At 34.9% G+C, this 22,114-nt stretch overlaps 2 protein-coding genes across 3 annotated transcripts; one reads left to right on the top strand and one right to left on the bottom strand.

The window, feature by feature from the left end:
• Nucleotides 1-1,811: 1,811 nt before the first annotated feature.
• LOC137813426 (uncharacterized) lies at nucleotides 1,812-7,673 on the top strand. Its single transcript, XM_068615671.1, has 9 exons — nucleotides 1,812-1,990; nucleotides 2,105-2,161; nucleotides 2,249-2,381; nucleotides 2,451-2,585; nucleotides 2,804-2,896; nucleotides 2,998-3,132; nucleotides 3,563-3,660; nucleotides 6,470-6,680; nucleotides 7,404-7,673. Exons 3-9 carry the CDS (start codon nucleotides 2,270-2,272, stop codon nucleotides 7,487-7,489), a joined length of 870 nt encoding a protein of 289 aa, XP_068471772.1. The 5' UTR covers nucleotides 1,812-1,990; nucleotides 2,105-2,161; nucleotides 2,249-2,269; the 3' UTR covers nucleotides 7,490-7,673.
• Nucleotides 7,674-11,250: 3,577 nt separating this feature from the next.
• On the bottom strand, nucleotides 11,251-16,114 carry LOC137813429 (RNA polymerase sigma factor sigE, chloroplastic/mitochondrial-like). 2 transcript variants are annotated; one of them, XR_011081426.1, is made up of 6 exons: nucleotides 15,882-16,013; nucleotides 14,695-15,448; nucleotides 14,197-14,340; nucleotides 13,751-13,987; nucleotides 12,090-13,402; nucleotides 11,251-11,632 (listed from the first exon to the last, which is right to left on the bottom strand). XR_011081426.1 is itself a non-coding variant. In XM_068615675.1 (6 exons), exons 2-6 carry the CDS (start codon nucleotides 15,385-15,387, stop codon nucleotides 11,435-11,437), a joined length of 1,536 nt encoding a protein of 511 aa, XP_068471776.1. In that variant the 5' UTR covers nucleotides 15,388-15,448; nucleotides 15,882-16,114; the 3' UTR covers nucleotides 11,251-11,434. The 2 variants fall into 2 exon arrangements, 1 of the variants encoding a protein (XP_068471776.1); XM_068615675.1 differs by having other exon boundaries at nucleotides 13,139-13,402; nucleotides 15,882-16,114.
• Nucleotides 16,115-22,114: the final 6,000 nt, after the last annotated feature.

Below are 22,114 nucleotides of genomic sequence, written 5' to 3'. Positions count from 1 at the left end.
CGAACGCACGTGGCCGACCGGCCTTATACACTAAATGGAAACGAACGCACGTGGCCGACCGGCCGTGTACACAATAAATGTAAGGGCATTTATGTGACAAGCTAAGGTGGTTAAGATACACCTCCGAAGAATAAGGAATATGCGTTTAGAGAAGATATGTTCCCCGGGTATTCCGGAGCACGACTGACAAGACATATCCATAACCACCCTGAGCCCAAGGGATAGAAAGCCCATTAGACAATCCTATAAATACTGTGCTCAAGCCAGAGAAAGGTACGTTTTCATTCACTTACGAAACTGCGCTTAGAATCTCATACTTACTTGAGCGTCGGAGTGCCTTCGCAGGTACCCTCCCCCGCCCGACCGAAGTTGATAGCACGAAGGGACGACCGACCAAAGGAGACAGCAAGAAAGGACAATCGACCAGAGGAGAAGAAGATCAACACGTCAGCAATTACACCACGTCAACCGACCGTGCCTGGGCCCCATCTCTCCACTCAGGTACACTAAATGTTTTGGGTAAGAGTATGCTTGGGGGCATGGGGTTTGGAGAAAAGGGAGGCAAAGGGTAAAAATTTGCTAGACAAATAACCCATAAACTGATGGACAATTCCCAGAATTGCTAGACAGTCCAGTTGCTAAACTGTCCCCCATATTTCCTAGATGCTATCCCAGAATTGATAGATACTTCACAAAGTTGCTAGACACTCATCGAGAGTTGCTTGATGCTACCTGAACTGCTAGACGAATACCCATACTTGATAGACACTTCCGAGAATTGATATTCCCAAAATTGATAGACACTTGGCAGAGTTGCTAGACAGTCCCCAGAATTGCTAGACCCTCGCACTAGACGCTCCCTCACCCTCGCACTAGACGCTCCCTCACCCTTGCGTTAGACGCTCCCCAGAAACGCGCTAGACGCGTAAAAAAAATCTTCCAAAGACAAAGCAATAGGGAAAAGGCATTAACTTTGTTCCAAGGAAATACGCTGCAGATCATAAAGAATGTACCACGATGAAAACGAACCCACCACAACATTAGAAAAAAAGCAAGAAATGATTTGAGAACGCACCTGGGTCACTGCTTCTTACTTCCAACTTTCTGTCCTTTAGCTGTTCTGGATTGGGTCATGTTTTTAATATTAAAACTATAAAAATATTAGAAAAGTATAAAGATCTATTTAAAAATAATATATAATATGATCAACTAATATATCACACTAACAAAGATTCCAGTTTTTTTAATTTAAATAAATTTGTACTATTTTTTATTGTTTTTAAAATTCAAATAATTATTTCCAATAAAAAATCATCCATAGAGTAAAAATATTAATGATATGTTTGTTTCTGTGGATAGAAACATGGGAAATACTTTTAGTAAGAATTAAGAAAAAACATAAAATTATAAAAGAATAATTGTATTAATTGTGAAAGAATTAAGCTTTAGACATTCCACTTAAAAGTGTGAAGAAAGTTTGACAAAAATTATCTTTTGATAAATTAATCTTTTATAATATAATTTACTTTTATTAATAATTGTATTTTATAAATAAATAAATAATTAAATAAATATTAATATTTTATTTAATAATATATTGAAATAAATTATTTTATTTGATATCAAAATTTAAATTAATTTATTATCATTTTAAAATATATTTTTTATACATTAAAATTTATAATAATTTATTTATTTTAATTTTATTTACATTTCTAAAATTTATATTTTACATTAAAAAATTTAAAATTCCTTTTATAAATAAAAAAAATTGAATTGCATCAATCAACATCATTTACAAATTTTTATAAAGTTTTCCATCATTTTCACTCTACTTACCAGAATACAAAAGAATCTCACTTTCTTCTTAATTTTCCTTTGAATTCACTGACTAGGGTTCATTCTTTTCTCTAATAAATCCTGCACCTGTGTGTTACGCTGCTCTTCTACCGCTCAACCGTTCCACTTCTCTTCTCTCTATTTACTTCGTGTATGCTCCAGCAATTTCACTCTTCGCCTGTGCCAATTTTAACAATCTGTTCTAATTTTGCGTTGATTTGTTAATCGTTATTTTGCTAAATCAGTTCTCATTTTCTTCTTGCAGAGCTTTCTCCTCTACTCGTATCCGCTGGCTCAGTCTTCGTGTAGTTGCTCCTTCCAGGTTCGTTCTTATGAATGTTTCTTACGCATCGTGTGTACTTGATTCATATTTTGCGGATTAACCATAATATATTTTGTTGATTCACAGGTTGTGTGAGTATTTTTTACAATGAAGGTAAAGAAGGCCAAAAGAGACCCGCATACTGGGGAAAAAAAGAAGAAAAAGAACAGGGAACAAAATGCTGAAGTTGAGATAGATGCTACTGTGGAGAGCGTTGACAGTAAGTGCTTTGTTTTCACAATCATCACCGTTTTGTTTGGCTGTCTCTGATGCAAAGTGTTTGTTTCAGTGGATAATGCAATACATATTAGTGACTCAAAGAAGGAGAAGGCTTCTATCAACAAAAAAAGGAAGAACAAAGGCAAAAGCGTAGTAAGGAAACCAAAACCAAAGGGTGAAAAAGTTGATTTGGAAGAGCAAAGCGGTGAGTTGAAAGTTATGTTTGTGGTGTGGGCTAGTGCCATAATGTGAACTAGAATATATTTTATTTTCAATTGTTGTAGAACTATTGCCCATACTTCTCTAATACTATATTGCGTCGATTTTCATTTTCTGGCATTGTTTCTCCCTGTTCTGGCACTTATAGGCATCTTTTTAAGTTAATTATGGTCATGTTCAACATATTTGTTCAAATGGTAACAGATGGAGTAGTAGACAATTGTCATTCTAGTGCTGAGGAAATCCAAGACTTTGGTGGTCATAGAGATTTGGATACCGGGGCAGTTATCAATCCCTGTAAGAAAATAAATTTTCTAGTTTAATTCATTTTTTTCACTTTGGAACGTAATGCTTGAATTTATGCATTGGTTTCCCTCATGAAATTTTTTATCTTGTAGGTAGGTCAAAGAAAGGTAAGAAAAAAAGGAAAAAGGAGGTTCAAAATTCCCTGGAAAAGGGAGAAGGGTACAACAATCAGAAGGAAGTTTATACTATTTCCTCTGGAGATGATGACTCCTCAAAAGGAATGAAAAGTATGAATTGTTAGTATTAAGAGCATTTCTTTTTGTTTGATTTAAAACTCCAAATATTAGACATCCATAACTTTTATTTATGATATACATATGACATGATGGGCACATATTTCGTAATGCCAATAATTGTGTCATAGTTACTCAATTGCGTTGCAAGCCCATTTAAATGTATTTTGGCTCTATTTGCAATAATAATTGCCATATTTAAGGATTTTTATGTTAATTTTCATGTATATCTTATCATTTGCCATCATCCACCAGTACTACCTTCTGTGTTTGAACATTTAGAGATATCTTTTAACTTTATTCTTTCAATCTGTGGACAGAATGGATTGTGATGCACCTTTGTATTTTGTCCATATTTGTTACCAATTTCTTATTAATGATTATGCCTAGTATAGTTTCTGACTGGGGACTTCTGAAACTGCAGAATGGATCATGGAATACCATCAAAGCAGACCAGGATTGGAAGTACTGCAACATCAAATTGATGACTTTATAACTGCTCATGAAGAAAAACTGGAAGAGGTAAATGTTTTGACAAACATGCATGAAATGATAACAGATTGATTAGGCGCACTTGTCACTGGTTCATAACATGGACCTTTTTCTTCAGGCAAATTATCATTGGCACTTATCAATTTGGATGCTCATGTTACATAACACCATTACTTCAAAATTAGGTTAATTTATTTATACTGTTTTATGACTAAATGGAAGTTCCAGTGAACCTTTTCCTTTGGGCATAATTATCTTGGCATGAGTTTTGTTTATATATGGTATAATATTGTTGTTGGCTGGTATCTTATTCAATTGGAGCTTCATTTCCATGGCTTTGAAAAATAACTAATAAGTCCTTCATTACCAAAAGTGGGCTTTAACATATGAATCCCAGTTATAGTTGTCTCATTTTTTAGAGTTGTGTTAGTTACGTCCATGTTTTGCGCATTAGGTGATGCTTCCACTTGATGAAGCTTGTATATTTTGAGAATGGTATTTGATCCTAGAAGGATGTTAGGATACAGAGTTATTCCAATTTGTACTTTGTGGATTGTGCTCAAAAATGAATTTATGTAGTTCTCTGAACTTGCAAATTCAAAGGTATATGAAGGATTAGAAGTTCATTTTCGTTTTGGTTTGATGTTGACTTTGTGGAGTGTACCATTTGGATAGTTTCTTTCTTTTGGTCTCCTATCCGATGTGACTTGTGAGGTTACTTTTTCTGGCATTGGCAGCATAAATGGTATGGCTTTCTGCATACATGTGTGCAATACTATTTGTGAGGAGAGAAAGAGGCAATTCATGAACAAACAAAGAAATTAATTCACAGTTGAAATGATAGCATTTATGCGGCTAGCATACTGGCAATGTTCTCATCACACTGTTCTTGAGTAATGCTAGTAATCTTTATTACTGGAAACCAGTGATAATTCTGATGAAATCTCTTGCTGTTATTTAAACTGAAGCATATTCTTACGGTTCATTGGTAATGGCAATAATTTAAAGAATAGAATTTTGGAATACAAGTCCTTTTTGAATTTATAAAAATTGTATATAAATACGGTGGTTGAACAGATAAACTAGATTCTTAGATTTCAAAAAACCAAGTTGGTTTTATGCTAGGTAGGTCAACCCTGGAAATAATATACCTTTTAAGAGTATTGGATACATAATTTAAAGAATAGAATTTTGGAATACAAGTCCTTTTTGAATTTATAAAAATTGTATATAAATACGGTGGTTGAACAGATAAACTAGATTCTTAGATTTCAAAAAACCAAGTTGGTTTTATGCTAGGTAGGTCAACCCTGGAAATAATATACCTTTTAATAGTATTGGATACATACTGAAAGTAGCAAATAGATCAACCTGTTACCTGAGGCTCTTATTGAATTGGAAAAGGCCTATGATGCTAAGAGAAGTCTAGCAGAAGGCTCTACGGGAGAAAAGAGTTTGCTTAGGAGCAAGTAATCAAACTTATTTATGCTGGGGGTTACTTCATGGTGAGGTAATTGAGGATTTCCTTTTAACCATAGGTTTACACCAAGGGTCTACTTTGAGCCCTTGTCCTTTTATATTGTTTTAGGATATGTTTACTGAACACATCCCAAAGTTAGTTTCACCATGTATTTGTTAGGATATAAGGAGAAAGAGAAGTTTACTAAGATAGTTAGAATATCAATGGGTTAGTTGGTTTGTTCGAGGGGTTAATTAGATATAATATATAAATAGGGAAGAAGTCATGCTCAATTTGAGAAAGGATCCTTTGTGAAAGAGGCATGCTCAATTTATAATAAAAACAATCTGAATCTCTCCTATCCTTCTTCCCCTATATGTAAATTATATCTGTTAACCCCTCTAACCAACTAACTACCCATTGACATTCTAACTATCTTAATAAACTTCTTGTATCCTAGCAGTATGCTTTTTAAAATGATTTAATTTAATATTATTATGCAAGTGGAGATCAATTAATTGTAACTAGAGTAGTGGAGAAAATCTTTGGAAATGCATATCTGATTAAAGTAATGCATTTCCAATTCAAAAACACTAGTTCTAGTTTAGAGGTCAGAATTGGGGATTATTCGATTCCACTAGTTTTAAAGTATGTTGGATCTTTTATACAAGATAATTGGACTTCAAGTTGGGGTGAATGTAATGACAAAGTGTCTTAGTTATTTGTGATTCAAAAATGCTTCTGAAGCGTAATGAAATTTTTACTGCACAAAACAAGATCTGGGATATCGTATGGGGTCTTATATATTGAGTGAGTGGTAAAGAGCCAACAAGAGAAGCCCGTGATAGTGTTGTTGCCAACATGAGGATGTTGTGGTTGTGGTGAATAAGTGGGCATAAAAGACTAGGTAGAATCAATAATGAATAAATTATATAGAAAGCAGGTGTAGCGTCTAGAGGAAAAAAATGGTAGAATATTGCTTAAAGTGGTTTGACTGCGGGAGAAGACAATAGAAGTCTCAATAAGGAGAGTGTCTCAGATGCTAGATAGCTCCTATAGTTAGAGAGGGAGAGAAACCAAAATGAACTTACGCAAAATCATTTGAAAAGGACTTAAATCTAAATGGAATTTTGAGGCTTTGGTTTGTGATAAAACACAATGGCGCCATTTTGGGAGGGTACTCTGTTGGATTTGAATTGCATTTGCGGTATCGGACCGAAATGAGTTATGTGTGCCTGTGACTAGTTGTCCATTTTAACTCATAAGCATCTTTTTAAATTCCTTAAACGTTTAAGCTTTTATTTTCATAAGGCATGAATGATCCCACATTTTTTTGTCTTTATTTTTGTTTTAGATGTAATGATTTATTTATCATTGCAGGAAAGAAAAGAAAAAGAAGCCCTTGCTGCAGAAGGGGGGTGGACGGTTGTTGTACACCATAAAGGTAGAAAGAAAACTACTGATTCTGAAACTGGAATTGCAGTGGGTTCGGTTGCTCAAGCAGCAGTGGAGAATAAAATGACCAAAAAGAAATGTAAAGAAGTTGGTCTAGATTTCTACCGATTTCAAAGAAGAGAAGCACAGAGAAAAGGTATTATTTCTTTTTTTGAAGTTGACCTAAAAGTTGCTCTGTTTATGTCAAACAAATGTCAATAATTAGCGAGTTTTCTATCAAGGTTTGGATGAAAAAATTATTTTAGGAGTTGATGCCATTTGTTTTTCTTTTGTTTGTAATGAATTCCTTAATGCGTAAAAGAAGAAAACCCATAGTTTTTTCATTTCTATTACCATGCTTGATTTTTTATTTGACTTTCCATAACTTCTGTTGTGCTGAAGATTCACAACTCATCTTGTCAGTAAACTAAAGTTTATGCATATGAAAACACTCGCAAATCCTTGATGGTTCTTGAATGGATGTCTTGTTGCCGTGGGTTGGACTCACTTAAGGAATTATATGATTTTATGTTGAAGTCTCATGCTTTTTTATACCATATATTGTATCATTCATAAGTGCTGTTGTGTTCTAGATTTTAAACCCATTTTGCTGCCAATTTAAGATTTATTCACAAATGACTGTCTGGAAAGAATATTTCTGGATATTCATGAAATGGATCTCATGTTGCTATTGGTTGGAACTGCTTAAGGAATTATATGATTTTATGTAAATGAATGTATCATGCTTTGTACCTCATTTTGTTTCTTGGCTCTAGTTCTTGAGAATCAAAACTTAGTAACTCTCTAAATCGATTTTGATTAGATTTTTGTTGGTGGTGGTGCTCAAACTGAGATAAACCCTTTTTGTTTTTGTTTGCAGAGATCATGACACTACAGAGCAAATTTGAGGAAGATAAAAAACGACTGCAGCAGATGAGAGCTGCCAGGAAATTTAGGCCTTATTAATCAATGTTTTAACGTAGTACAAGGTTCACGGTAGTTTTTTATGGAGGATCTGGGGTAGTTGTGAAGTCTTGAAGTTCAATTATCTATAGCTCTCATTAAAAAAAAAGGTTCATTTATCATTCCAATTTTGGCGAAAGTATTTGTTGTACATTAATGTAGGTAATGGATATTTTATTTCGAGTTACGTGACTTTGCATAGTATTAACTAATATGCAAAGGCTATGATCTGACGCTGTTGTTGATATGAACATGTCATGCCACAACTACGAGTAACCTCGATCAGTTACAGCACTGTTGTTCAGCAACAACCTGGACATCACATTACATGGCTTTCGTTACGTGAGGCAGCCACTACAACATTTCATGGCTTTTGTGTGTATGAAGTTGATGACCAATCTAGGGACCCACATTGCATGCTTCTTCTTTTGCTTTGGGTTGAAACATTGCATGCATGCTTGCTTCTCAGTTTTTCTCTGATTCTTCATCACAGCTTTTTGACAAATTTGACAAAAAGATGGGATGAAATTGCCCGTCAATGTGTCGTGGGTCATGACCGAAAGTGCCATCTTTTCTAACCCTACCCCTACGTTGAAGAATCATAACAGGTCATAATAAAGGAATAAAATATGGCTTCATTGCATATTTTTTTGTGTTGCAAATTGAAGGTACACGCATATATCTTTTTTGTGTTGTGAAAAAATCTAAATTGTCAAATTTAATTCATAATTATGCTATTCTATATTACTTTTAAGTCCACTTAAATAAATTTATCTCAACCTGAATCTAAGTTGAGCTAAGTTGATTTGAGTCCTGGTCCAACTAAGTTGATCCAGACCTAGGTTGAGTCGAATTGGCATGACCCAAGTCGAGCTAAAATGACTTGGGACCAGGTCCAATAGAGTCAAGTAGACTTGGGTCCAAGTCAAGTCGGCCTAGAGCCCGGTCAAGTTGAGATGACCCATGCCTAGGCCGAGTCGACCCAGGTGGAGTTGAGTCAGCACGTGCCAAGGTCAAGCCTACTTGGTCCAAGCCCAGGTTAACCCGAGTCGGCTAGGTCGAATTGAGTCGGTCTAGGTCCACAAGTCTACTCGGACCCAAGCTGAGTCGAGTCGGTCCAGACCTAAGTGGAGTTAAGTTGGCCCGACCCTAGGTTTAGTCGAGTTGGCATGGGTCTAAGCCAAGTTGACCTAACCCAAGTTAATCCACACAAGCCAGCACCTAGGTCGAGTTGAGTCTACTGGAGCCTAGGTTGAGTCGAGTCGACCCAGGCCATGGTCCAACCGAGTCGGGCCAGGTTCAGGCGAAACTGTGTCTATCTGGGTCCAAGTTGTACCGAGTCGGCCTAGGTCCAAATCGAGCCGAGTTGAATCGGGCCTAGGTCGAGCCGAGTCGATCCGGGGCCAGGTTGAGCCGAGTCGAACTGGGGCCAGGTCGAGTCGAGTCAACTTGGGTCTAGGTCGAGCCGAGTTGGCCTAGGCCTAGGTTGACTCGAGATTGCCTGGTACTGGGTTGAGCCAAGTCGGCATGGGTCCGGTTGAGCCAAGTCAGCCCAGGTTTTGGTTGAGATGAGTCAACTTGGTCAGAGTCAAACTGAGTTGGCTTGGGTCAAACTGAGTGGGTCAGGTAGAGTTGGGTTAGGTCGAGTTGGGTTAGGTCGAGTTTAGTTGGCTTGAACCAGGTCAAGTCAAGTCGATCAAGACTTAGTTGAGTTTATCCACATAAGGTTGATCCCATATTATATTTAATCTAACTAACAAAGTGAATTTAATATAGATTAAATATATTTTAAATTTGTTTTAACATTAATTTTAATATGAAATTGACGTAGAAGATTTGAAGCTTTAGGAAAGACATTGGTAATTACATTAATCAAAGCAAGGTTTATGTCACTGACAATGACTTCAAGGACCACATATGATCTAAAAAATAACTCTCTTAAATTTTCTAGAGCCCAACTGAAGTTGTTTTCTTGCCCACCTGATAAAAACACAAAAGTATCAAAGAAAGTCAACCATATGGATGTCACACCAATAATCCAAGCAAAGGAAACCTATATTTGTTGTTTTGTAAGTGCTATCCATCAAGACGATGATACTAATTGCTATCAATTTCATGATACTAATTGCATTCAACAAAAGATCACTCACAACTTAAGAAATCTAGTGAATATAATTGTCATGGTCTATCAACTTCATTAACTGTTGCAATTCAGGTCTTCCTCCTCTATTTGATCTCCAATATAAGTATATGACATTGTACACTTCCTTTATTGTCACATTATTCTCACAGTTCTCTTTCAAAGTGAGTAATATGTTTGTCGGTTTAACTAGACTTTTAGTCATGTCAACAAGCATGGATTATTCATTCACTTTTTAATCTCTCGGTATAGAGATGACCAACTAATGTTTTAACCAATTCATGATTATGAGTCTCACATATTACCTTCAATATCCAACATTCACCATTTGCAACAGGTTTACCCCGCAATTTAAAGGGACAAACACATTTTCATTTACTCGTTACACTAACCTCCAAATCATGTTTGTATTTTCTACATTTATCACTCACTTCGCAACCTAACAAGACATTTGTCTTTCACCGTTTTTTTCCATTTGCGATGTTAAATCTAATAATCGCTATCACAAAACCAAACTCATTCCAATCTTCACTACTCGCATTATTCATTAATTCTTCCATATCTGACATTTTATATACTTCATCGGATATTTTGCTAAAATATCTAGATTCCTTCTTCGTAATTCAGCAATCACTCCCCTAAAATTACAATAACAAATGATAGATAAAACCTTTTATTATAATTTTATCAATTAATAAAATCAACATTTTAAGTTTATATTTTGGATTTAAAATAACCTTCCTGGTTGCACCTTCTATTGTAGATGGACCAATCCAAAACGTATAAATCCAAGAATATGTTTAAGGTTAGTCAATCTAAAATATAAAATTATATTCATATTGACCAATCCATAACCTAAATATGTTTCAAATTCATAATTCAAAGTTATATTCTAAATTGGTCAAATCCAAAACATACTCCTGAATCTAGGAATACGTTTTAGAATGGTGAATCTGTAATAGATTAAATTCATTATATAATCCAAAAAATTTCTAGATTACAGAATCTAGATTTAAAAAAAAGAAATCTAGTTAACTAAAAAGGAAAACCAACAACCTACCACCACCACAAACAACCAATGCACTGGCAGAAGGGAAAACCAGCAACCTACCACCACCACAAATCACCAAAACAACCAATACCACAAACTTCACCACTAACCTCATTCACCTCCAACAATAAAACACCATAACCTAAAACTATTTGCAAAAAATATTTTTGAAATTAAAAGAATTATGGGACTGCAGGAAGAAATTCCCCAGGAATTCTGAAGTTCAAACCCATAGTATGTAATATATTACCATTTCCTATATCCATGTTAGGGGCATAGAACTTAATTAAACAGAACTAAATAAATTTTGGCTTGAATCATAATAATTTTCCCAAGTCACTCAAGTCATTCTTTGTCTTTACTACCCTGCTTTCCTCATACCAAAAGATTAAATTTCTCCTATATATAAAATCAATTTATGGAATTTACTTAGAAACATTTTCTATTTTAAAATTGAAATGCACAAAATTATTGTATTTATGAAAAAACCAATTTGTTTGACCTCATAGTACAAAGATAGGAACTCTAGCAGATATTGTATAGTTTGGAATGTAGTTTTATAAACACAACTCATTACATGTAACAAGCATTAGGTTGTTATTTCTTATGATCAATAACTCCTTCATATACAAATTACATGACTATTGATTAGATTTTGTATGCTTAAATAATCGTAATATAAATTATGATGGGTATGGCTATAGGTAACTGGGACTATAACAGCAGCAATAGAAGCATATATACATTTGTGAATTCATTATACAACATAGCGACGGAGATAATCCAACCGAGCAGGGTGCTTCAGCTTCATGAGAGCCTTAACTTCATGCTTCCGAACCATTTCCCTCGAAATATTCAAATTCCCAGCGATTTCTCCCAACGTTCTGTCACCCTTCCCATCAAGTCCATATCTCTGTCTCATCACTAAGCTTTCCTTTGGCTTCAAGGAATCAAGCTACAAAAACATTCCCAACAAATGACAGTGTCAATTCCATGTTATGGTTTTACAAACATGAGAAAACCTTCTAAAATGACTAACTTAGTCTCCAATTAGAACTTGGAGGATCAAAATCACACATTTTCAATGGATCCGTTTAAGGCAGTTGAAACATGAGAAACCAAAATTGCAATGCAGTATAAAAATTAATCTAGAGACTTTGATTTTCCTCTAATTATGAATCACGAATAAATGTTCTGCCAGTGAATTAGCTAAGCCCTTGTTTATGTACTGGAAAATGATGAGTGAATGGAAGTAGATTGTTCATCACTAGAAGCATGATTAAGAATCTTCTTGTTCACAAAAATGTCTTTATTTTCTTATTTTTACATTTCATGGACTTAATTGAAATATAATAATAGAACAGGTTTGACCTTGCTTTATAGGGAGTGTGTTAAAGACAAGGGACAAAGACCTATTGAAGGGCGCCATTGAGGGAAGGACCTAGATGATTTTCAGCATTCAATACATATCTTGGAGCTGCACTTTCCATGGAAGTTTCTAGGTTCTTTGGAGTGCCAAGCATCATGCCACATCACACTTTGAAGCAACATGGGAACTTTCTAGGCTCTTCAAGCACCAAGCAAGGCAAGGAAAACATGCATGCAAACCACATATACCTTAGAATTTAATGGAAGGTGTCACTCAGTGGAAGATCCCTTTTTCATGCCTATTTTTGGGGGTTCCATCAGAAGACATCTAGGTCTTGTGAGTCTCACAGTTCAGTGAGGATAACTCTTGCAGGAACCCAGTGTTTATACGTGTAATAAATCAAACTTGGAATATCATTAAAATAATTTGAATTGATTGCACTTTGCATTGAAAAAGGTACTTAAATTACACAATTCTCTTCTCTTCCCTTCCCAATACAGATGAAAATGCCTTAATGGTGGTGAAGAACTTAATGCATATGCCTAGTTATTTTATTAAATATTAAAATCAGTTCATTTTAAACACCATACCATGATTTTAGGATTGTAGAAGATGAAATAAAGTTTAAGCTTTTATAACATCTAAAGTTTTTTATATGATAGTAGAGGTTCAGAACTAGTAGTTGAATGTTGAGAATGTCCAAAAACTCCCCAAGAGACAAAAACAGTATCCTTAAGTAATTTTCACTAAAGATGAATCAAGTGTAACACATATATATTCAACACTCAATGAAGGGGTCTAGTACAAAAATATATAATTCCAGCAAGATCTTTGTTGTCTTTTTTTATTATTAAGTTAATATACATTAAGTTATTCATTAGTTAGGCCTCTATACGCACTGTACTCCTCAAGGACAGACACTGAAAAGGACTGAGGAAGTAAGGTTTTAGGTTGGAAAGAATGTGATAATCATACTTATTTAAAGGTATGGCAAGCAGCACACAACTTTGACATTCAAAGCACTAAGTTTTAGCACATTAATCAAATTTCACTTATCATCAAAGGGAGGGTATTAAGGAGTTGAATTTTTACCACATCATCAAGAGCAAGTCTTAGAACAGCAAGTTGCCTCCTATTATCACCATCCACACCATCAAGATCAGTAATCCCATTAATAAACTCTTCTTGCGTCACTATATGTCTTGAATGAAGGGATATAATGGGTTTTGATGCCTTCAATACATCATAATATCTTTCAGGGGAGATCCCAATTCTTTCCACTACCTCTTTTTCCGTTGGTGACCTCTGGAGCTCAAATCTTAACTCAAGTTTTGCTCTATGGATATCTGCTCTAACCTGTTTGAAATGAATGTGAAATGTTATAAAAGGCTCATACCATACTAAGTCTATAATAATTTCCCAACCTGCATATTTTCTTTGAATGTCTTCACAAAAATTAGATATGGTCAAAGCACCAAGAAATTGTTTATATATTCTATTTTAATTATGAAAAAGCCTTCCAAGTCAAATCCTAAGGAAAACAATCCTAGATCTTTCCTTCTTTCATTTTTACCCTACAAAACAAATTTGTTGAAACTGCCCTATGATACAGGCCAAATTTAATAAAGTATGCTGCCTGTGTAAACTTGGTAATAAAAGCAATTAGTCCATTTTCAAAATAATCACAATAAGAAAAATGAATACCCTGTCAAGTCCAAAAGGAACACGTGTGAGGCTTGAGAGGGTTATGGAACGAACAATTGAATGTCTAATCCAAAATAGACTGTATGTAGATAGCTGAAGTCTCCTTTTTGACTCAAATCGATCAATTGCAGTGATAAGTCCCTTAACTCCAGCCTGACAAAGATCTTGAAACCTTGGACCACTTGCAAAATCTTGAAAATATTTGTTAATCACGAACAATACAAGCCGGAGATTGTGCTGCAATAGAAATCACTATGATTTATTAATCACAATATAACTATTACTCATTCCAAAGAATATCAACAAACACATCAACAATTAAACCATTTGTTTCCAAAGCAACAAACAGAGAGAGAGAAGTAAAAGAATAGATGTTTATTAAATAACTGATCTTTGAAGGCTTATTATAAGCCAATCTAAAAGAAGAGTTGAACATTCCATGTTACCTTTATGAGCTTGTTTCTCGCAGCTTGACCAACCTCTAGAGCTTTCCTTACTTGAATAACGCTAATGCTGTTTGCATCTGCTAGTTCACCATCTGAAATTTCTTTCCCTACTTCCTGTAAATCTTCTCTCACTTGTAGGAGTTCCTGAACCATAATAAAACACAGCCTAATATCACAAATACTTGAATTTTCACTAAGGATCTTAAGCTATTAAACTTAAAGATTCCTTGGCATCAGAAGCTTTCATGACTGTATGCTCAAGATGTGGATCCTTGATTACTAATTCTCGTGATTTCTTCATGCCCAAATGAGTTTGACATGAAGTATACGTATACAAATGATAAAATCAGTTGAAAGTCTTTATCTTCCTGCTTAAGCTTTTAGGTTGAGGGTTCTTTGACATTCAACAATCAAAGGTGGCAAACTTCTATTTTGAGAAGAAAGGGAAAAATCATAAAAGAAAGTGCATTGGAGACCAAAACAGGAAAATAATTTCACCTTCATAGGTTCCATCAACTTAAATAACCATGCATGTTCTGAAGAAGGAAGAACTGGCGGAATTTTGATTTTCTTCCAGTCCATGCTAACTAAATCAGTTGATGCTGAATATTCCCTGATAAGCGCATCAATATTCTCTATTCTATTAACATCTCTTTTCTTCTGAGCTTGAACAATCACCTCCTGCTTTGGATTCCTTTTCAATGCAATCCTCTTATCAAGACTCAATCGTTTGGCCTTCTTATTCTGGTTTCTAACCACACTACCATCATTTCTGTCATCATGTTCATCACCAACGTTCTTCCTCCTCCGCAATACTCTCTTGGTTTTACTATCTATATCTTCCGTGTCACAAGTACTAGATACAGAGCTGAGTTTATATATATTTTCAAGTTTGGCTGCAGCTTCATTGTAGTCCACATCCAAGGTGAATGGTGTGGTTTCATCAGTAGAGACAGCTCTCACTCTCTTCACCGAATCATTAGTCTTTCCTATCCTTTTCCGGTGTTTCTTTGCCGTTTCTAAGGGTAGAGGAATTTGCTCCTTAGGTGAAACCAAAGTGGTTTTATTCAATTTATTTCCTTTAAAAGCTACAATTAAGAGTCGTTTATGTGCCTGCTGAAGACTGATCAACTTTGTACTCAATCTTAAGGGAGTCCTAGCAGCTGAGGTAGAAACAGTAACAACTCCCATGCCAGGTTTCTAAGCCGTGTTTAGAGCATAAAAAATTAAACAAATTTTCAATGCAGAGATCCTACAAGAGCAGATCAAGCCAATATCAATGACATGTGCTAATAAAAAATGTGGCATCAACATCAGCACCAATATCAATATCACTACCCAAAAGAACAAAACAATGAAAAACCAAGCTATTGTTTTATCAGACACTGATTATCCAATTTTACGATAGAAAAATGGTTTCAATTGAAATACCAATACAAAACCCAGTAGGATCGAGCTAGTAGCAGGTTAAAGTAGATGCATGAAGTCTTACGTTCAATTTTTGTGTTGTAAGCATTGTTCTAAACAAAAATTGATACACCAATACTTCAAAATAATAACAGCATTAACCAACAGAAATCAAGAAACAATCTTAATGAGTTCTAAAACAAATTGAATTTTCTGTTTTGTTTATTGTAAATAATGACATAAAAATGAAGTGAAGTAGCAGGGAGCATTAGTAGCACCTTGAACTGCAATGTTTCACTGAGTCCACGAAGATTTTCGACCACGGCGAATCTATGAGAACACGTTGAGGTGTGGTTTTGTTAAACGCGACATTGAAAAATTGCGTGTCCACAATTTAATGTCTGAAAAATCAGGGAGAGATGGACGGTGGAAAGAGAAGAGAAGCGTTGTAGGATGGATACACGTGGAGAGAACGTGGCATGATAGCGCTGACGTGGCGAAGAAAGTGAATGTGGCGCTTTTGGAATGGGGGAGGAGATATTTGGGAGAAGTGTGGATGACATGTGGTGCAGGTGGCAAGCTATTTGTGGTTGTTGAAAGCCTTTGATATTTTTTGTTGGACCTCTCGTACGTGTGGTCGTGCTGTCTCCACATGCCCACCATGCATCTCCTTCAAATCAACGTACAAAATCCATTTTAGTTTAAATAAGAGTTAAAAAAAAAACTTTTTCTTTTTATATTTTTATTAAATTTATTTTTATTTTCAATTTATATATTTTGAAATTTTGTAATAAGAAAATTATTAGTTTGTTATATTATTATGAAAAAAAAATATTTATAAAAATTTATTTCAATAATTTTCTTACTATAAACATTCAAGATATTTAATGTTTAGAATAAAGATAAAAATCAATTTTGCATCATTCAAATTATTTCTTTAAATAAAATTTTTCAGATTAAGCATCACTATGCAACTTGAGATCTCAGCTTATAAGAAATTGTATGTAAGAAGATTTTAAGAAGAAAAGTATTTACATCACTTTTATGTATAGGAAATATATATAAATATATAAGTGTATGGAGACTTTCTCTTCCCAAATTACAAGCTAATTAGGAAGGATCCACTAATCATGAAATTCTATCATTATTAAATTAATTGCATATAATTGCGTATAATATCATACAATAACGTATAATAATTGCATACAATAATGGTGTATAATTTGATAATTATTATTTTCTTAATGTTCCCCTCAAGTTGGTTGGTGAAGATCATGAACCCCCAACGTGTGTGTCGTAGCGTAAAAAACGATTCTTGCCTAGTGTCTTCGTAAAAATATTTGCGAGTTGATACTAGTGACATGTAAATACCAACTTTGGAACGGGAAAATTCAATTCCTAGAAAATATTTTAAGTCTCCAAGATCTTTAATGTGAAATTGTTGTAATAGATAGTCTTTAACACACTGAATTTCTGTCAAATCATTTTCTGTCAAAAGAATATCATCCACATAAATCAAAAGGGCAGTAAATGATGAGTTATTCTGTCTTGTGTGAATAGAGAGTAGTCTATCTTGGACTGTTGAAATCCTACATATTTAATCACACGAGAAAATGTTGAAAACCATGTTCAGGATACCTGTTTGAGACCATAAAGGATTTGTTGAGTCGACATCGACATACAATTTCATGCAATGTGCCATGTAAGAAGGCATTTTGCACATCTAGCTGGTGAGTAAACCAATTTCTGGTTGTTGCAATGGTAAAAAGACACCTCAAAGTTGTTAATTTTGTTGTTGGTGAAAAAGTTTTAGAATAGTCAACGCCTTCAATCTGAGTGTACCCCTTTGTGACAAGGCGCGCCTTATATCTGTCGAAGTTGTCATCTAAGTTGTACTTTATTTTATAGACCAATTTGCATCTGATGGGTTTCTGCCCAGCGGGTAACGGTGTCAAGGTCCACGTTTGATTTAGCTGCAATGCAAGGCAGAAAGCTCTTCGTCGATTACTTTTTTGTCAATTTGGATCAAGGATAGCTTGAGCATAAGTGTGAGGTTCTTTGGTGGTTGTGATGTTAGCAAGATATGCACTATGTGTAGAAGAAAATCGTGAATTAGAAAGAAAATGATGCATAGAATACCTGGTTCCATTCAGTCGGTCTTGGGCAGTGGTCGAATGATTGGCTTAGGATCCCGTTGCCATGAAGGTGGGGTTGATGTGCGATTGGATCGTCGAACAGGAAGGTTGGTTGGAGAAGGTTCAGTAATGGGTGCTAGACTTCCTAGCGTGGGATAAGAAGGTTGGTCTGTTAGAGGTTCAGGAGCATTGTAACAAGTAGGAGAAGAAGGTTGGTTTGCTGGGGGTTAATGTGCATTATGACGAGTAGAAGAAGAAGGTTGGTTTGCTGGAGGTTCAGGTGCATTGTGACGAGTAGGAGAATAAGGTTGATCGAGTGAATGTTGGACAAGAGTGGGTAAGTCAATGTCAATAGTGAGCAAAATACCTTGTAATGGAGGTAAGGATTGCGTCTGGGACTATTGACAAAATGGGAAAACACTTTCATGGAAGATGACATCCCGACTTTTTAAAAAAGTGATTGCATCTATATCAAATAATTTGTATGCTTTTTGATTGAGAGGATAACCAATGAAGATGCATTGTCGAGCACACGGATCAAATTTTTCTTAGTTGAAACAACAGTTGCATAACAGAGGCAACCAAAAGTTTTTGAGTGAGAAAGTGAAGGTGAAGGATTATATAGCATCTCAAAAGGTGATTTATTTTTTAGTAAAGGTGTTGACAAGCAATTAATGATATATGTGGCGGTTAAAACGCATTCCCCCGAAATTCTAATGGTAAATGGAACTGAAATAGGAGGGCTCGTGCTATGTTTAAAATGTGTCTATGTTTGCGTTCTACTACTCCATTGAGGAGTGTAGACACAAGTGGGTTGACATTCAATGCCCTTTTTGAGAAAAAAAAATTACGCATAGAAATAAATTTCAATCCGTTGTCAACGCGGATAGTTTTAATAGATGCCTGAAATTGATTTTGTGCAAAAGTAATGAATGATTCTAAGAGATGTTGGGTTTCAGACTTGTTATTCATAAGAAATAACCAAGTACATCTAGTTTAGTCATCGACTATAGTGAGAAAAAAACGTTTTCCAAAATGAGTTGGGGTTTTATGAAGACTCCAAATGTCACAATACAATATATTAAAAGGAGAATGAGATTTTATTGTGCTTAAAGAAAATGGTAGTCTTGTCTGTTTAGCTTTGGGACAAATACTACAATTATTATGAATGGGAATGAGATTTTTACTGATAGGTAGTAAGGAAGATGCAAGTTGTAGACACGTTGGAAAAGGATGTCCAAGGCGCTTGTGCCATAAATCAGGGTTGGTCGAAATTTGAGATGCATGGGCTTGGTTTGGAAGAGGGGACATATAGTATAAGCCTGCATGTTGTTTAACCGAGCCAATGATCCTCCCCATAGCCAAGTCCTGCAAAACGCAACCATGTGGAGTAAAAAGGACACAACAATTTAGTGAACTAGTTCTCTTACAAACAATTTAGTGAGCGCAAAGAACATCTGTTAGAGTGATATTGTCATTGAATTTAATTGTATCCGTAAATGAGATGGGCGTAGTTGAGCCTGTGGGCAGATTAACATTTGGATTAAATGATGATGAAGTGTGTGTGAAAAATTATGAATTGGATGCAATGTGATTGGTTGTTCCACTATCCAAAATCCATGGTTTCGTAAAAGCAGAATTAATAAACGGGTTATGGGCAAGCAGACCTGCATAGCTAACAAACATGACACTTTTACCGTTATTGTTAAGCGAGTAAATAACCTTTGTCAATTGCTGAATTTGCTCAGCAGTGAAACCTTGTACGAGATTTCTATCGGACTCGTTAATGGTGCCTTCTTTTCCAGGCATGATCTCTTCATTAGCGGATAAAAATGGAGAGGTTGACAGAGTACCAAGATCAGCGCACTGATACCATATAAGAAAATTGTAAGTAAAAAGATGGTAAGATGAAAGAAAAAGTTTTTATTCTCTTTATGCGTTCTTAAATCACAATACGAGTTTAAAATGGTTTATAGATCCTCTTCTCTTTAGACTGGAATTAAGCAGTTTTATTCTACTATACTTTATTATACTTCTTGGATTGTGGGTACAAGTACTTTTATTAATTTTTGGAATGATAAATAGTGTTCTTCTACTTGTTTAGCAAATATTGCAGGACTGCCAACAGTGCCACCGCTGGCGCCCTATTCCCAACTTACCTGAGGCCTCTGTCAATCGCTCGACAGCCTGTCACCGGCTGCCACTTCCTTCTGGTCGATCCCCCAATTTCCCACCTGTGTCGTCCCTGCTGTCGAGTTTTCCGCAACGTGTATTTACATCACTCCATGTATAGGAAATATATACAAGTGTATGAAGACTTTCTCTCTCCAAATTACAACCTAATTAGGTAGATATCTAATAATCATGGAATTCTATCATTATTAAATTAATTGCATATAATTGCGTATAATATCGTACAATAACGTACAATAATTGCATACAATAAAAAGTGTTTTTATTGTCTTGTGTGTTCTTAAATCAAAATACGAGTTCAGAATAGTTTATAAATTCTCTTGTCTTTATACTGGAATTAAGCAGTTTTATTCTATTATACTTCTTTGATTTGATTGTGGGTACAGGTACTTTTTTTTTCATTTCTGGATTGATAAATGATGTTCTTCTACTTCTTTAGTAAATATTGCAGGGTTGTCAGCACTACCACTGTTGGCGCTCTATTTCCAACTTATATGAGGTTTCCGTCGATCGCTTGGCAACCCGCCCTCCATTTACCAACCGTCATCCCAATCACCGGATGCCACTTCCTTCTCGTTGGCCACCCAATTTCCCACATGTTCTGCCTATCCATGTATAAGAAATGTATATAAGTGGATGCAGACTTTCTCTCTCCAAATTACAACCTATTTAAGTAGGGATCCACTAATCATTCAATTCTATCATTATTAAATTAATTGCGTATAATATCGTACAATATACAATCTATGAAGCTCCGACACGGCCGGTGACGACCTCTTCCGCGCGTCGGACGCGTATTGGACACGGATACCTGACCGAGACGAGGTCGACACCGTGTCGAATGCAGTGAGTTGGGCCGGACACAACCTAGATTGTGGACACGCGGTGGAACTTTTAAATGCGCGGAGGATGCAGAAGTGAACGGAGAATATGAAGGAGTGAGTGAGGAAGAAGACTGTGAATGAAGTTCTGGTGAAAGGAGGAAGAAGAAGGTGAAGCTTTTTGAATTTTTGTTTTAAAAAGGGAAATTGACATGACATGATGTGTGGTGTGTTTACTGCTTTTGCTTTATTTATTTCAAAAGTGACAAGACAATCAGAATGTGCTTGGGGCTTGCCATTAAGTTATATTTGATAATTTAAATTAATTTTTAAACCGTAATATTTTATTAAATATTAATATTATAAGATTAAATCTTAACTTTAAAAGAAATAAAATATTTTAAATCACAATATTTTATATTTAATTACTACTTATTCATAAATATTTATATGATAATATAAATGTAATTAAGTAATTATTTTTATGATTATACTTAATGATAAATATCTTTATGATTATATAAATATAAACACTTAAAAATAAATATTTATTTGATTATGTAAATATAATCAATTAATGATAAATATTTTGATAGTTATGATGATAAATATTTTTATGATTATGTAAATATAATGACTTAATTAATGATAAATATTTATATTTATTTAAATAGACTTAATTATGATTATGTAATATAATCACTTAATGATATGTATTTATGGTTTTGTAGATATAACCACCTCATGATAATTATTTATGGTTATAAAAGAGTATGGAGACTTTCTCTCTCCAAATTACAAGTTAGTAGGTAGATATTCATTAATCATGGGATTTTATCCTTATTAAATTAATAAATTAATTGCGTATAATATCGTATAATAACCTATAATAATTGCATACAATAAATAAGAGAATGGTTTATAGATCCTCTTCTCTTTATGGTGAAATTAAGCAAGTTTATTCTACTATACTTGATTATACTTCTTGGATTGTGGGTATAAGTATTTTTATTAATTTCTGGAATGATAAATGGTATTCTTCTACTTCTTTAGCAAATATTGCAGGCTACAAGCACTGCCACCGCTGACGTCCTATTCCCAACTTATCTGAGGCCTCCGTCGATCGCTCGGCAGCCCATCCCTATTTACCAAACGTCATCCTCATCACCAGCTGCCACTTCCTTCTCGTTGGCCCCCCAATCTTCCACCTATTCCGTCCATCACTCAATGTTTAGGAAATATATACAAGTGTACGGAGACTTTCTCTCTCCAAATTACATGCTAATTAGGTAGGGATCCACTAATCATGAAATTATTAAATTAATTACATATAATTGTGTATAATATTGTACAATAACGTAC

The sequence above is a fragment of the Phaseolus vulgaris genome, chromosome 1 (genome assembly GCF_000499845.2).
Source record: "Phaseolus vulgaris cultivar G19833 chromosome 1, P. vulgaris v2.0, whole genome shotgun sequence".
In the NCBI taxonomy this organism is placed as follows: domain Eukaryota; kingdom Viridiplantae; phylum Streptophyta; class Magnoliopsida; order Fabales; family Fabaceae; genus Phaseolus; species Phaseolus vulgaris.
This window is presented reverse-complemented; position numbering and strand designations above follow the sequence as displayed.

Coding starts and splice junctions, on each gene's coding strand:
- LOC137813426 (XM_068615671.1), top strand. CDS start 2,270: ATGAAGGTAAAGAAGGCCAAAAGAGACCCGCATACTGGGGAAAAAAAG. Junction 2,586..2,803: donor TGATTTGGAAGAGCAAAGCG/GTGAGTTGAAAG, acceptor AAATGGTAACAG/ATGGAGTAGTAGACAATTGT. Junction 3,661..6,469: donor ATGAAGAAAAACTGGAAGAG/GTAAATGTTTTG, acceptor TTATCATTGCAG/GAAAGAAAAGAAAAAGAAGC.
- LOC137813429 (XM_068615675.1), bottom strand. CDS start 15,387: ATGGGAGTTGTTACTGTTTCTACCTCAGCTGCTAGGACTCCCTTAAGA. Junction 13,988..14,196: donor CGAGAAACAAGCTCATAAAG/GTAACATGGAAT, acceptor TTTCTATTGCAG/CACAATCTCCGGCTTGTATT. Junction 11,633..13,138: donor GACTTGCTCTTGATGATGTG/GTAAAAATTCAA, acceptor ATGTTTTTGTAG/CTTGATTCCTTGAAGCCAAA.